Here is a 16,657-nt window from a genome sequence, read left to right on the forward strand (position 1 = left end):
TGCGCTCAGCACACTCTTATATCCCCACTCTATGCCTAATTGGATGAAGTATGAAAAATCACCTTTAAAAAAAAAAAGTGAAAAATTCATGTCAACCTTATTCATGTCGACTATGTCCATGTCGACCTCCAGGCCCCTATGTGCACACACCTATTCCTATACATATAAGGCAGGGATGGGAAACCTTGGCCCTCTAGGTGTTGTTGAACTACGCATCCCAGCATGCCCTGCTACAGTTTTGCTATTTGGCCATGCTTAAACTGTTGCAGGGCATGCTGGGATGTGTAGTTCAACAACAAATGGAGGGCCAATGTTCCCCATACCTGATATAAGGGGAAGGAACGTGTTGGTGCACTTGCTCATCAATGTAATAAGCAATGTCCGAAACACAAAAGGGACACCACAAAGGACAATAGTCAGGGGCAATAGAACCAGGCTTTATAATGCGGACTTTTCTCCCTTGTGCAGGCCACCCATTGGGAATGAGTTCTATGAGCCAGCTGAGTATATGGATGGCGTACAGCCGGAGGGAGAGCGCACTGATGAACTGGAATATGAGGTGTGTACCTGGTATCAAACATTTATTTTAGTTTTCTAAGTCGCTCTAGAAAAGGGTTAATTACAATCCGGTCATCATTAATTGCAGCCCTGTCGTGCAGACTGCAACATGAAATTACATAAACCCCAATACATTCTATACATCAGTGGTGTCAAACTCATGGCCCTCCAGCTGTTGTGGAATTGCATGTCCCAGCATGCCCTGCCACAGTTTTAGCAATCCATTATATAAAACAGCTGGAGGGCCATAAGTTTGACACCAATGCTATACATGCATTATATCAGGCTTACCATACTGCTTCTTTAAACTGGGACACTTAAAAATTAAGATTAACGTAATGCCTGCATAGGCGTGGAGTGGGTTAAACATCCAAGGCTGTGTGACCTCGGGAAGCATGTGACTCGGTTGCCCAATAAGGATTCACGGAATGGCAGTGTTAGCTGGGATATCAATGCAGGAAAGGGAGGAGTCTTCCCGCCCTACCTTCCTTGTGGGCTTATGGTTGAGTGGGTGTTAATTGCGTTGGCTGATAGGCGGGAAAGAACGGCAGGTTAATGGAATTAGTTCTTCTTCAAGTGATGATGCAACGTATATGTTTGGTTTTCGGTGCGCTGGCCTCTCATTGGCTTAGGCCTTCACTGGATCACCCGCTTGGGGACAGTGACCCCACCCGGACGGGTGGGTAGTCAATGCAGTAGGTCGAGCGAATACCGCTTGTTAGGGTAGGCTTGATTACGTATAAAGATTCTGGGGTGGAGCTTAGTTAATTAGCCGTTCTTTCTGGGCCACCATTAATTACTTAATTATTAATAAATTAATCTAGCTTAAAGTGCTTTAAATAAATCAGCTAACAATTTCTGCCAAACCTAAGTCTCTGAGTCTTTATTTCAGGTTTAATTTGTAAGTTTACGAAATGTGAATGTATATATAGTACATGCTAGAGGTCACACATCAGATGCTAGGATGTTTAACAGGTTCTGTGGCAGGCTGACTTCAAGCCTGTATTACAGCTGGATGTAATGAGCCAGAGAATCTTTATAATCCATGGGCGTCTTGATTTAAAGGGATCGTATGGTAAGCCTATTTTGTTACTATTACCACTTCAATACTCTGATTCCATAGGAATACCTCTGAAGTACAGAATTTCTCGGCTACCTAGGGATAAATACTCTTTTAGCACGCCTCTAATGAAATGGGGACCAATTAAGTTGTCATAAAAGGTCCATATTTACAACAGGGTTGACGACTTTTTAAATCTCCTCTTCAGAAAAAGCCCGGAGAGGAGATATTCACCAGGAGTTCGGGGGCGGGGCTTGAATGTGATGTAATTAAGCCCCACCCCCATGCTTGAAAATTACCCGATTTGCACATCTCCGTGAAGGGGGTGGGGGTCTCCAGAAACCGGGAGGTTTGCCCACCTTTCCGGGGGGCCGGGAGAGGGACCTGATTTTCGGGACCCTCCCGGCCATTCCGGGAGGGTAGGCAACCCCGATTTACAACTGTACCGAAAACCCTGGTGTTTTTCCATAGAGGTAGTTTATTTACTAAAATGGGAGTTCTATTGAAGATGGGATGTATCTATCGGCAACCAATCAGAAGATACTTCTTATTTATTTAGTACCTTCTACCAAATTGTGCAGTGACCCTTTACCAAGTGCATTTGTCAAAATAGGTGTGTAAAATTACCAAGCACACATTTTTAATCATCATAATGACCTGTAATGTTACCTTATATAGGAAATATAATCTTTTTTTGCACAACATATTTTATTTGAATTAATATAACAAATGTGAGGGACGCTGGCATTTTTTAGTGGATATTTTGAACCTTTCTCACTCAGATGTTGGCACTCAAAGGGTTAATCCCGCCTATTTTGATGTTGGCCCCTCCTACATTTCATTTAGCGCCGCCCACGGAGGTCACTTCTAAAGAAAAATTCCAGGACCGATTTTAGTTCCCATTCCACCCCTGCTAATATCCCATATTTTCAATGTACTAGCTATATATTTGGAGTATAATTATATTTGAAGAACTTTCTTACTGTATAGCTTTACCTCCTTTATGCTTCATAGTAACATAGTTGATAAGGTTGAATAAATTAGTCCATAAAGTTCTACCTGTTTTACATATCTCCTGAAGTGCCACCGTCTTAACTGTCCTTAGGGACATCGCTTAGGGGACAACAGAACCTTTATCTGTATAATTCCTGACTGTCCTATTGGTCTCCTCTCTCCTCTGTTCTCCAGGAAGTGGAGCTTTGTAAATCCACTCATCAAGACAAACTCGGGCTTACCGTTTGTTACCGCACCGATGATGAAGAAGACCTGGGGATATATGTAGGAGAGGTACGAGGCTATGAATCCTCCTGCAAATCCGATTATTTTGGGCTGAAGAGTGAAAAATGGGAGAGAGATCAAGCGTAGAGAGATAAAGTACCAATTAGCTCCTGACATTTTTCAAACACAGCCTATCAAATAGCAGATAGGAGCTGATTGGCTGCAACTTTAGCACTCTTCACTTTATCTCTGCCTCGTAGACTGATCTCAAATATACTTTTATATCTCGCATAACTCTAATTGTTTCCATTTGACTTATTATTTATTAAAAGTTTCTTATATACAGTACCAAACCAGAGAGAGCTAAAGTACCAACCTATCAGCTTATACATGCTGTGTTTGGGAAATGACCGTTTGAACTTGATTTGTTGGAACTTTAACACTTTCCAAGATTTAATACATCTCCCACTTGGTATTTTGGGCCTTATTCTGGTCGACTACCATCAAATTATTTTTACCCTGTTCGCAAATACAGTATAAGTCTTGACTGACCTCCTGCATACCTGCGTCATACTTGTCCGCCCCTGGAAGCCACTGGCCCGTCCACGTTTGCAAGGGAATGCTCTGCGGTTTCCTGGGCGCATCCACTGTTTTTGTTGGTACGCCCAGGAAACGCTGGGGGGTCTCCATGCAGACGCCCCTGCATGCTTCCATTACGCCCCCCCCCCAAATGTGCCAACACCATGGTGACTGTGCCGCATATTGAGACGTGACTGTGTCCAACTCTCATTGTTTTTAGAACCATATACTGTACACAGAAACTGCTGTAATACCGCTGAAGAACTAGTGAGAGGTGGCACCTGTAATGATATATCTATAACTATTTCCTCTGTAACAGGTGAACCCAAACAGCATTGCAGCAAAAGATGGACGCATACGGGAAGGAGATAGAATTCTGCAGGTAATACTGAAACCATGAGTAATTACGTATTAGTAATTATGAGTAATTATGTATTGTCAGCAGAGACCACAGATGGCCTGCTTGTGTTTTATAAGTAATGTTTGATAACAGTCGCTGCCGTCTGTAATATCAGGAGGTGGTTTGAGCAATTAAGATGGTAATAGACAACATTTCAATCTCTCGCTCCCCGAAACTTACATATGTCCCTCCCACACACTCCTATCTCCTTCATGGCACTGGTCTCCATTACACTCCATATGAATCTACGAGCAGAAGTAAAGATACAAATTGTCATGATATACTGTAGGTGGGAAGACTGTTCTAGGCAGAGGCCTTTTATGAGAGGAAGATTCCGTGTGCAGCCTTCTCTCTGCCAGCCCAGCAGCCAGCACAGCAATATAGAGTCTGATTGCAGATCTCTAAAAAAATGGTGAGGCGGCCATTTTTTGGGTGATTTCCACAGCACTGCTGCATACCCTCCAACATTTGAAGGGCAGAAATAGGTGCGCATCCAGAAAGGGGCATGGTCATGTGTAAAGGGGGTGTGGTCACTGGTAAAGGGGGCGTGGCCATTTTTTCTAATATGTACTGGGCATTTAAAATGAAATGAAAAATGAGCGCTAATAATATATATTAGGTATTTGGCAGGTATATACAAGGGTGGGAGGGAGCCAGATATCTGCAAAGGCTGAGCCCCAGCTAGCTACAGCGCCAGACCCAAACAGTCTCCCCCAGCGCTCAAAGCAGAGTAACCACCAAATGATACAGGAGGCAGAGGAGGGAGCCGGGCACCCAGAGGTGGTAATCCCTGGTGATCCCCGATGGCCGGAACACAGGCACATTCATCCCTCAGGAGGCAGAAGGAGCTGCGGGGGGGGACACAGCATAAACAGGTCCGACTCCTGCCAGATACAGTCACGGCGCCCGTGGCATAAATTCCGAGTGCGCATGCGTCGGGTCTCAAGTAGGTGTCCTGACGCAATGCATGCTGGTCCCGGCTCGCAATGCACCGCTGAGAACGGGTGCAGAAGACAACATTGGGCCGGATAATAGATTCCAAGTAACCGCCGGGACCGAGCATCACAGTGCTGAGAAGGAGGACTGAGGAGCCACCTAAAAATAATAAATAAACGGTACATTCGGTACACTTTTATTCAGCCGGTACAGACTGTTAAAAAACGGTACTGTACAGGCTAAATCGGTACAGTTGTAGGGTATGTTGTAGGGTGCAGCGTGTGCAGTGTGGACCTCCCTGTTCTCAGGGGCCGGTGTCCACTTCACACACTGCACAGAATATAAATACACCACTGGTTCCAAGAGACTTTCCCACCATTTGGACTGTTGCGTGGTTTGTCCTGCTCATTGCAGAGGTGTATTCTAGGGAATGGAAAGTACATCAGAAATGATAGAAATGACTTGAGGCCTAGATCAATGCTGAATTAGATACTGACCCAAAATGTCAGGGATCACAGTGTTTAAACATGTTTAATATTCCTGCGGATTTTGGAGGATATTCTAGTTGACACGCACTTCGCTGCACTGCGTGTCTTTTTAAGCCCGCCCGCCACTCGCACAGGCTACGAATGGATGTTTTGCATAAATATCCATTCACAGCCTACGGGGCCAAACCCACATCATTTGATGGTCCCTGACACTGGTACACTGGGCGTTCCCATGGGCGTGACTACCCGCCGCCTCCACACACCCCCTGCCCGCATTGGTGAGTGCGAGCGCCCGGTGGACACTCTGTTCGCCGTGTCCGCTCGCACCCAGCGCATGCAAATCCGCAGAAATGCACACGCGCAGTTAGGAAACATCACTCAATGTTGCGAATTCACAACTGCGCGCATAAACTAGAATAAGGTCCTTTGACCATTATAATGCTGCTGCAGTTGTCGGGGTATAGATTGCTGTACCAGCCCAGATAACAAATACAAATGTGCAAATAGTAAAAGTATTATATTTATCATAGAGGGCCTGATTCAGGGCCGTTTGCAAGTCTTGGCTTACTCAGCGGCTGTGAACAGGGGGAAAACCTTTCGACGGTGGGTGAATATTTTCCCCCCTATGTGCACAGCTGCAAATGTACTCGCAGCCGTGCACAGGGGCCGGGGGAAGATTCTGGTGGGGCGGGGCTTATCTGATCGCTGTGCTCCAAAGATGCGCAAGCCTAGCGATCAGGTCTGAATCGGCCTCAGAAACTGTTATACCCCGTTCAGACATACCCAAAAAAGTGCACGCCTATAATAATAAAATTATAATATATAATAATAATAAGGCAGAGGGAGCAGAACCTCATACAAGCCCAGGAATCTGCCTTTATCCTATCAGAGATAGACATAGTGGGATTCTAACACCACATCCAGGGCCAGATGTACTAAGCTTGAAAAGTGATAACATGGAAAATGATAAACCACCAGCCAATCACCTCCTACCTGCCATGTCACAGTCTGTGTTTGAAAAATGACAGGTAGGATCTGATTGGTTGGTGGTTTATCACTCTCCCCTTTGTCACTATTTTAGGGCTTAGTACATCTCGCCCTCAGTATGCAGTAATGTAACCTATTTTTGTTGATATAAGGAGCAAAGTGCTATATAATGAAATACTTTTTTAGGCCAGTATTCAATGAGAAAAATTTGCCTTGTTTTATGGCGAGTTTGTGCTGTTTTCGCGTTGGAAGGAGCATTTTGCTCTCCAAAAGTGAACCACCCTATTCAATGTGATATTTTCGCCGTCTTTTTAAGTGATTTTCGCCGTGTCTCTCCGTGTAGCAATTCTCCATCTTTTCATGGAGAACTGGAATGTGAACTTTTAAACTAAAAGGTTTTTTTTTTTAATTTTGGTGTAAAAAAATCAGGATTTTTTTTCTGTGAAGGGGCATGTTATTTTTATTCATGTGCTTATACTGTAGCACATGAATATATATTTAATTTAAAAAAATATATATTTTTTTAATTTTTTTTTTTTTTTTTACACAGAGCAGCCAGCAGGGGGCCGGAGCTCTCGAGCCGCTCATTAGATATTCATATATTCACTGCACCCGATCATTACATATGTACCATCGGGTGCAGTGAATACTGGGTCCCCCGCTGGCTATAGGGGGGGGGCAGCTTGTGCTGCCTGGGTCCCGGGGAGCCCACCTCCCCTCCACATATGTTCTGGGGCAGCCAGGGAGACTTTAATCTCCCTGGCTGCCACCGTCCCCAGGCTCCCTGCCAGCTCCCTGCCGCGGACGCTCGTCCGCTGCAGGGGTTAAGACTCGCCGCGAGTGGCGGCGAGTCTTAACCACATTGAATAGTGGAAGCAGGAGTGGCAGCGAGCCCTCCGGAACAGGGCGAGTGCATGGCGAGAGAAAAAATCTCTCGCCATGCACGGAGGATTTTTTTCATTGAATACTGCCCTTAAACTTGAATGTGGAAGTGAAGAGAGTCCTCGAGCATCCTCAGGCAGCCCCGCAAGTAACAATATGTGAGGTGGAAGTTACTGTATTATCTTGTCCCTATCTTTCAGATTAATGGCATTGATGTACAAAACAGGGAGGAGGCCGTGGCTATCCTGACGCAGGAAGAGAGCACAAACATCTCCTTACTGGTTGCTCGTCCGGAGACTGAGGTAAGATTATTGTATATTTGGATATGTATGTGAGTACACTTCATATTGGCCCTTATTCATATCTGATCGTAGTACAAATTTGTTCTCAAAATGGGCAAAATCTTCCACGTTAGGAAATGCTATGTTTAGTCATTCCATCTGCTTCCATTCAGGTGGGGCAGATGTAACATTTGCAGAGACAATTAGATTTGGGTGGGGTGTGTTGAAACTGAAATTTAAATTGCAGTGTAAAAATTATGCAGCCAGTATTTACCCTGCACAGAAACAAAACAAAATAACTCACCCAAATCTATCTCTCTCTATACATGTTACATCTGCCCCACCTGCAGTGCACATGGTGTTGCCCATTTTGAGAACAAATGTATACTGCGATGAGATCTGAATAAGGGCCATAATGTATATGTAAGGACCAGTGAATGCTAATATATGCATACACTGCTGTAAATAATAAGTGGTGAGGAAATTTAAAAGGACAACTTATTATTGTTACTAGGTAAAAGCCTGTCACAATGGCGGCTTCTGCAATGTACTTTCACTTTGAGCTGTGACAGTTTTTACTTTACTATATTATTTAACAGAAGCGCCTGACTAAAGGATGCACACTAGAATTATAATTTTTAGGGGATTCAGATGACAGTATCGCTCTTCATGGACAGTCAATGGGTCAACACAGAATCAGGTCACACAAGGTCACACAAGGTCAGAATGGAAAAAAGGTCAACATGTAATACAGTAGGTCAACATTGACAAAATGTGAACACAAGCAAATGGTTGTCATGACAATGGTCGACACATGGAAAGGTCGACGTGAGCTTTGCATGATTTTTTTAAATTATATTGACTTTCTCATACTTTACCTTCCACATGGACTGCGATTGGGAATGGTAAAGTGTGCAGACCGCAATATGCCATACACTTATTGGGGGTCCATGGGTTCAGTTGTCGACATTGACACAGAAACCCTCTGAAAAACTCATATCAGCATTTTCATGTGTCAATCTTTCCCATGTCGACATTTGCTTGTGTCGATCTTGTGCTTGTTGACCTTTTACCTGGCAATCTATTGACCTATCTAATCTAGACACTGTTGACACTTTGACCCATTATCAGTGGTGGTTCCAGAAGTGGGGTTGCAGCACAGTTCTAAATTCAGCCACACCCCCTGTTTTTCCAAACGGACTCACTGGCAGGAGGTGTGTCTCCCCTATTTGAATTTCGAACTGTGCTGCAGCCCCTCCTCTGGATCCGCCACTGCCCAAAATCAGTTTAGAGCATACATTCTAATACTGGTGTAGCTCTGGTTGAGAGGACATTGGCCCTTATTCTGATTGACGCGGACTTTACCGCATTCTTACGGATCGCGTCTTTTCGCCGTCTGCGCATGCGTGGAGAACGCAACGCGCATGTGCCACGCCTAGACTCCGTACCAGTTCGGCAAAATCCCGTCCAAAACTGTTGGCCGCAATCAGTCGGGAAATATGGGCGTATTATGGGCGTCATGCGGAATGGCACATGGGCGTAGTTTCAAAGTGGGCAAAACGGGGCGGAAACATGGGCGGACACGGGGGAGTACACTTATGTTGGGGGGCGTACATTCGGAAACCACTCCGAATGCACGCGATCAAAAAGGGCAGAAATGTGCGGTGTCCACAAGTGTACTATTGCTTTGCGTACACCACTCGTTCATGCGGTAGGCGAACGTACGCCTAATGACTACAACCATTAACACCTGAACCCAATAGAATCTACTCCTTTACTCATTACTCACTAATAGGACGCTTGTCAGTGCTTTAATTGAAACCATTGCACTTCAATTGCTGTAAGGGTTAATGTGTGCAATGCATGTGTTAGGCATGCTTGTAAGGATATATTGGAATCTAATTGATTCCAAATCCAAATAAGCAGTTTTTTATGAGGATAGGTAATTGAATAAGTGGGTCATGTGATGTATAGCAGAAGATACTTCATAGTGGGTTGTTTGGCGTAAATACTCCGCTTACGTGCGGTAGCACCGCTTGGCTCCCGTTTGGATGCGGTATTCCCGAGCATACTCTGTAATACTCTGTAATACCGTGCCGAATCTGAGTGTTTCTCCCGCACACGCATGGTTTGTATGTCGTCCGTAAACACGCCCTGTTCTTAAAGAGTGAGTCCGTCCGAATGCGGAGGACACGTGGGCGTTTCTACGGACGATGGCCGCACGCGGCAAAACACCGTGGCGTGCGGACCGCACCGTAAGAATGCGGGAATATCCGCACCGATCAGAATAAGGGCCATTGACAGGATTCTCCTCTGGTTCTTCCTAGATGGGCAGAAGATGGAAGGATAGTGATAGAGAGGACTTCTTGGATGATTTAGTATCTGAAAATGAGGAGGAACTGCAAGCACAGAGGCTGAACTCTCCACCTCAGCAACAGGTACAGACCGGGCACCTGACCATCCTCCAAGTGCAACTCTACTGCTGTTTTCAAGACCCTCTATTCTAGCCCTTACCCCCGTCACTAATATACATTATGTTGTATGTGCCTATTTATAATTAAAAGCAATACCATGCGGCCCTCAATCTGGCCCTGTGGACGCCTCTCTCTCTCTGAGAATTGATCCAGATACAGTATCTCTCCTCTTGGTCTGGGTTTCCGAAAGTGCATTTACAATCTAAAGGAAGTACAAGCAGATGGTTAAACCAAGATGAGATAAGAGCTACAACTCCATTATTTTTACTTCTTTTATCTTTAATGACATTACTAAAGCTCTAAAATATTTCTCGGATTCTCATCCTGGTAGAGTTGACTTGCAAACAGGAAAGTAGGAGGAAACATACTACAGTATTTATCTTATGAAAGGAAAGAATAACTAATAAGCTAGTCCGTGATTTCCATGTCTATATAATATAATCAACTGCTGATAAAAATGACATCATCAAGATGTCATCTAATGAAATTTGGTCTAAACTCTGACTCCACCCAGTGACATCTGCTATCTGTATAATATTAATTTATTTTTAATCATTTAATCCATTTAATTTCATAATACATTTTGCATATGTTCCTTTTCTCATGAAAGATTATTTTCTAATTTTAGGTTGAGAATGAGGAAGTTCAAGCCAGCCCCAAATCTCCTCGTCCTTTCCCACACCCTGCGGGCTTAAGTCGAAGTCAGGAACTGGACAGTGGAGTCGGACGGACAGACGAGAGCACTCGCAACGATGAAAGTTCCGAACACGACATCCTGGGAGACGATCAGACAAGCAGTGCGAATACACCAGGAAGCCAGCGCCGCCTACGCTTCCTGCGTGCAGACTCCCAGCTTCCTCTACAGTTCCGTGAGTTTCATCACAGTCTGGACTCCCTCCTTGCAGCAGATGGGTCGGCACCTTACAATGAGGTCCTTCCAACGGTGGCTGGGCTAACAGATGAGGAGTATGAACGGTACCGAGAACTACTTGAAATCACCTGCCACCTGGAGAATGGTAATGGACCTGCCTTCCTTTATGCTTCACGACAAGGTGGACTAGATGTAAATCGCAATGAAAGTGTCTTAAGGGAGATGGCAGTGCTGGAGGAGGAGTTGCGGCATCTGGAGTTCAAGTTCCGCAATGTTCTACGGGCACAAAAGATGCAGCAGCTGAGGGAATGTTGCATGAAGGCCTGGCTTCTGGAGGAGGAGGACAGTCTTTATGAATTTGTGGGTGGGGGCTGTGCAAACAATGAAGTTTCCACAAAGCTTCCAGATATTACCGAGTTGCCGGAAAGATCAGACAAAGACAGTACCAGTGCATATAACACTGGCGAGAGCTGTCGGAGCACTCCACTTATGATGGAACCGCCATTACCACTGGACAGCCCCTTACGGAGAATTAATGAGCCTTCAGGTGCATTTTGCCAAGCAGCAGAGGGGCTCTCTACTAATGCCAACATAAACAGAGGGCACAGTAAAAATGTGCCCCCATACCCTGGTAGCCCAGAACATGTGCCATCCAAATTTCGCTCTCTGTGCCGTGAAGGGCGGCACCCAACGGAAGAAAGATTAAGAAGAGCAACAAAACATGGAAATGAGTTGGACAGGGGGAGCCGTGAGAGTAGCCCATACCTCAGCAGACGCCAGCACTCCCAAAGTGGGGAACGTTATCGAAGCTGCCTCCAGTTGGCCCAACAAAGAAGTATTGATGAACTTGAAGTAGACGCCGCATGTGGAAAAGCCATGGGGGCTACCCAGGTAAGTCATTCCCATCCGGAGCCAAGGATGGAATGGAAGGTAAAAGTGAGGAGTGATGGCACACGCTATGTGACCAAACGTCCTGTTAGAGACCGTCTCCTGAAAGCCAGAGCCATGAAAATCAAAGAGGAACGTAGTGGGATGACCACCGATGACGATGCCGTGAGCGAGATGAAAATGGGACGTTACTGGAGCAAGGAGGATAGAAAACGGCACCTGATGCGTGCTCGGGAGCAACGAAAGAGAAGAGAATTCATGATGCAGAGCCGGCTAGACTGCTTGCGGGAGCAGCAACAGCAGCAGCAAGGGGCAGAGGGGAAAGGCGAGATGAGCATCATCGCCTTAAGCCATCGTAAGACTATGAAAAAGCGCAACAAGAAGATCCTGGATAACTGGATCACTATCCAGGAGATGCTGGCCCATGGCACACGATCAGCCGATGGAAAGCGGGTCTACAATCCCTTGCTTTCCGTCACCACCGTCTGAGTGGCAGCTGGCATGCCTATCAATCTCTTTGCCAAATCAAAACTTCTCTAACTTCTGTCTTTGTGCCACGCCATTTCTAGACATCCCTTCTTTTCATCAGTTACAATATTGTCAATTCCGCCTTACCATTCATTTATCCTTTTTTTTGGGATTCTTTCCTCAACCTTTCAGAATATCTGAGAGGTATTAAAAACACAGGGTTAACTTTTAAACCGGATCTAGCCTGTAGATTTCACAGTTCCAAAAAGGACTCTTTTAAAAGTTTGACTTGGCGAACGAGCCAGATCGGTGTCAAATAGACTGGATGTCACAATCTACTGCCCGAGCACTGATCGATGGAATAAAACCAGAAGTTTGTACCCAATAGCGACCGTACTTGGGAATGTTTTTGGCCTTGCAGATGAACGGACTAGCCTTTGCCGTGTTTATTTCCACGGTGTCTCGCTGAAAAAGGTGTGGCCCCTTCGTAGGGCTTTGTTGAGAAATACGATCAACGCAATTCAAAAAATACAAAAACAAACTAAACACTGCCATCTGGTGGTTAAAGAGCACATGGACAGCTATAAAAAAAACAGCAAAGTACAAAGGGACAGTTAATAGCACAGATGTTGGGAGAGGTGGTTTGCGAGATTTGGATAAAGAATCTGCCTTTTTTCTTGTGGACATAACTGCACATTACGAGGATGGTTTTGTGCAAGCTTACGTCTTAGACAATTTTAATCTGTCTGTTGTTTCCAACGTGATTGTGACCTCTGTTTGATCTTATTTATCGTTACGTTTTACACGATTCTGTTTGACTTTGAATGTGTGAGCCTGGGAGATAGGAAAGGGGTGTTTTTGCCAAGGTAATTTTGCAGGGAGCAGAGCAAAGACGTTCTCAGTCCATTTTAGTATTTTTAATATCAGGAGTAACCTGGAAATATCTTGCAGTGTGAGAAACATTCAAATATATTTTTCATTTCACCACCTTCAGCGTTTGTCCGCTAGGTACTGAGCACCACATGAGAACCCATTCTAGCTGAAAGGCTTCAAAGCGCTATTGATTAAAGTAGACTTTGGTGCAGGTTGCTGTAAAAATACATTAAAAAACCATTACATGAACACAACAGTCTTTGTCAAAATCTTACAATGGGTTCTATACACAAGAGCCCCAAGGTCTGCAGCCTTGAACAGTGACATACGGTATGAATGATACAAAACACAACAAAAAATAGCACAATAGCAACTACACCTAAACCCTTACAATGTGAAAGCGAGGTAGCCTATGAAGGGGTGTAGACAGGCTCTATGACAGATTAAATAATATTATATCTACTAAAAAGAGTGCTCCTGCTGGGATTACAATAAAATAAACTTAAAAGGACTACAAGTATCAGAATTTTAGGGGCAGAGATGCCCCCAACATGCAGTAATTTGCATGTCTACACGAGGAGGAGGGGCTAAACTATGTAAATGTGTGTCATTTAGCCCCACCCCCTCCATACAGAACCACAGTTCTCTGAATGATATAATCACTAGGAAGCACGCGGGATCTGTCCGAGAAAAATTTGAGTTTCCGAAACCATTTTTTGGGTGGACTGTCCTGCATTAACACAGCAGATAATCAAGGAGACAGAAGGGCTGGCCGCTCACAAAAAAATGGCGGCATGGATCGTAGCAAAGCCGCTCCCCCTTTTACAGAGGCAAGGACGGAGCGCAGAGGTCCTGATTTCGGGCTTTTAAAAGTTGGGAGGTATGAGTATGCCCAAATAGTCAAATAGCGGAGAATCCCTATAATATACCTACTGCTTGGTAATCTCTGTTAAAGAATAGAAAAACTAGGGGCCGGATTCAGACCTGTTTGCTAGGCTGCATATATTCGTAGCCTAGTGAACAGGTAAACGACCCCTGGGGTTTGCACATGTGCATATTCGCACATGTGCATGCAGAAAACGTAGACCATCGGGGATGGGGAGGAATTCAGTCCTGCTGCAAGGTCTGTCATATCACTGGAGTGCTGATCTAAGGAAATATACATTTATAAAGACAAAATCTCAACAAAAAAATTGTCTCATTAAATACTTTGTGTTTTGTGTATAAATTCCACAGATAAGCAAAACACAGTGTTGAGTAATCCCTCTGCAGGTGACAAGAAACCCCAGGGGATTGTACCTGCCACCACTCTACTGATCCCTCATTATACCCCAACCCCCTCACCCAATGCTGTCTCTTGGCACTAAGTCATACAGCTGAGGGGCTGAAAAATAAGGCAAAACGTCAGGGGGGGGGGGGGGGGCAAGGCTGACTTGGCCCTGCCCCATGCCATAAAAATCTGATTCGCGGGCTGCGGAGAGGGGACGGGGCTCAAATGATGCAAAATGCTGCTATTGTGTCATTTTAGCCCCGCCCCCTCTCCGCGGACCCATGATTTGCGGTGATTGATCCAGCAGGGAAGGGAGAAACGGGGGCTCTGGCCAGCAAGCGGGAGACTTGCCAACCTTCCCGGTGTGCCGGGAAGCAGACCCGATTTTCAGGTGCCTCCCGGCCAAGCCTGCAATTAATGGAACATCCATACCAAGGATATTTACATACATTCATCCCTTAATGTTTATATTAGACAACTACAAAGGGGAAAAAAAAAAATAATACGCCATGCATTAATGTTTCATCAACCAAGAACTCGCAATAGATTTGAACGTAACATGGTTCGCAAATTAATTGGGACACTTGTTTTTCTAGTGTTTTACTCATTAACCCTTTGAGTGCCGGCATTGCTGTGAGCGATCCTCAAGATATCCGCTAAAAATGCCAGCGCCGCCCACAGCGACTGTTCTCTGAGGATAAAGAATACAATTCATCACAAGTCAATTCATTAAAACTTAGTTAAATATTGCACCCAAAAATAGAACAGTCGCTGGCGATTGTAATGGATGTTTTGAGGAGCTTTCACGGCAACATTGCAACTCAAAAGGTTAATCATAAAAAAATTATATATATAAACAGGTTTAATTGGCAATTTTTTTTACACCGATTTTGACAAATGTTCTAGGCGCTCAAAGGGTTAAAAAAAAAAAAGGTATGTTGAATTTATTTACATATTTAGAATTATTAAAGCCACCCTTAGCTAAAACAATTCAATTTCCGTACATTTTCTATATTTTAAGGAGCTGTATCTTTTTAGGTCTTCTTGCAGTTCTTCCAACTTCTAGACGTCCACCTACAGTACCTGTACCACTTTCTTTTTAAGATCTTGTTTTATCTGGACAATACACTCCTTCTAATCCTTAGTTTGCCAGTACAGGGTATTCTTTATGTTGCTGTCCACTTTTCCACAATTGTTTCCATGACACAGATATGGTTTTGCTCTGAGTTATATAAACTTACTTGGAACACTAGATTTACTGCTAACCCCATCAGAGCAAGCACCCTTTGGGGGAAATTTACTAAGATGTGTATTCTACTTCACATGTGATGTTGCTATGGGCAAACAACAGATCCTGTTTACTGTCTTCTAGAGGGTGCTAAATAAATAAGAAGTACATTCTGATTGGTTGCCCACAGCAACATCACGTGTAGTAGAATACACATCTTAGTAAATTTCCCCATTATCACTTATGTTTGTTTATAATTAAACCCCTCCTTTTAAACCATGAAAGATAAAACTTTCTTTTATCCCAATTCATTTACAGGCCGCTGTAGATTTATGTAGTACTTGTAAATCTACAAAACAGGAATATTTGGTTAAACCTTTGAGTGCCAAGTGAATTTGTAAAAATTGCCAAGCAAACATTTTTATTTATCATAAGGACCTGTAAAGATTACCTTATATAGGGAATGGGTACTTGTGTATTATAGCGGCGCCCATCGCATCACATGCCATAAGGCATGCGATGCGATATCGCGGGATATTGTACAATGTCATACAATTTTAAAATTGTATGACATTGTGTATGGCATACAATGCCATACAATGCGAGGCGATTCAAAATTGTATAAGCACCCTAATGGGTGCTTACAATGTTAAATGCACCCCCACGCCACCCCCCCACTATAAACGTGAACCCGAAGCGTGGCGAGCGCAGCGAGCCCGGGAGGGGCGGCGGTACGCGTCCTCCGACCTTTTCATACCCCCACTATCCACGTCGGCGTGGAGTTGAGAATAGAAAGTGTGGCGAGTGCAGCGAGCCACCGAGCCCAAAGCGTGGCGAGCGCAGCGCGCCCCGCGGATACCTTCACAGGTATCGGCGTCCCCTCGCGGGCTTCACAGGTATCCGCGTGCGCTCGCCACACTTCGGGCTCGGTGGCTCGCTGCGCTCGCCACACTTTCTATTCTCGACTCCACGCCGACGTGGATAGTGGGGGTATTTTGAACATCTCTCACAGAAATGTTGGCATTCAAAGGGTTAAACATGTTAAAATATCACTCTAGCCATACAGTATATGCTACTGAAAACCACTTTTTGGAACAGTACATCCTGTGGCACCTGTTTGATCTAAGATGGGTGTCTAACAGCCATAAGTATAGGTTTTTTTTTTTTTTTAAAGTATGGTAAATTTACTTCTATAA

At 44.5% G+C, this 16,657-nt stretch overlaps 1 protein-coding gene across 3 annotated transcripts in view; it reads left to right on the forward strand.

The window, feature by feature from the left end:
- PDZD4 (PDZ domain containing 4) overlaps positions 1 to 15,090 on the forward strand; it is a 97,966-nt gene extending 82,876 nt beyond the window's left edge. For 2 of the 3 annotated variants that reach the window (XM_083158682.1, XM_083158681.1), the window contains exons 3-8: positions 469 to 559; positions 2,807 to 2,905; positions 3,735 to 3,797; positions 7,309 to 7,410; positions 9,717 to 9,827; positions 10,492 to 15,090. In XM_083158682.1, coding sequence (XP_083014808.1) covers positions 469 to 559; positions 2,807 to 2,905; positions 3,735 to 3,797; positions 7,309 to 7,410; positions 9,717 to 9,827; positions 10,492 to 12,111 — 2,086 coding nt within the window. In that variant the 3' untranslated portion in view covers positions 12,112 to 15,090. The remainder of the gene's footprint in view (positions 1 to 468; positions 560 to 2,806; positions 2,906 to 3,734; positions 3,798 to 7,308; positions 7,411 to 9,716; positions 9,828 to 10,491) is intronic. The other variant, XM_083158684.1, reaches the window with a different exon arrangement.
- The last annotated feature ends 1,567 nt before the right edge of the window (positions 15,091 to 16,657 follow it).

The sequence above is a fragment of the Crinia signifera genome, chromosome 9, assembly GCF_055691185.1.
Source record: "Crinia signifera chromosome 9, ASM5569118v1, whole genome shotgun sequence".
In the NCBI taxonomy this organism is placed as follows: domain Eukaryota; kingdom Metazoa; phylum Chordata; class Amphibia; order Anura; family Myobatrachidae; genus Crinia; species Crinia signifera.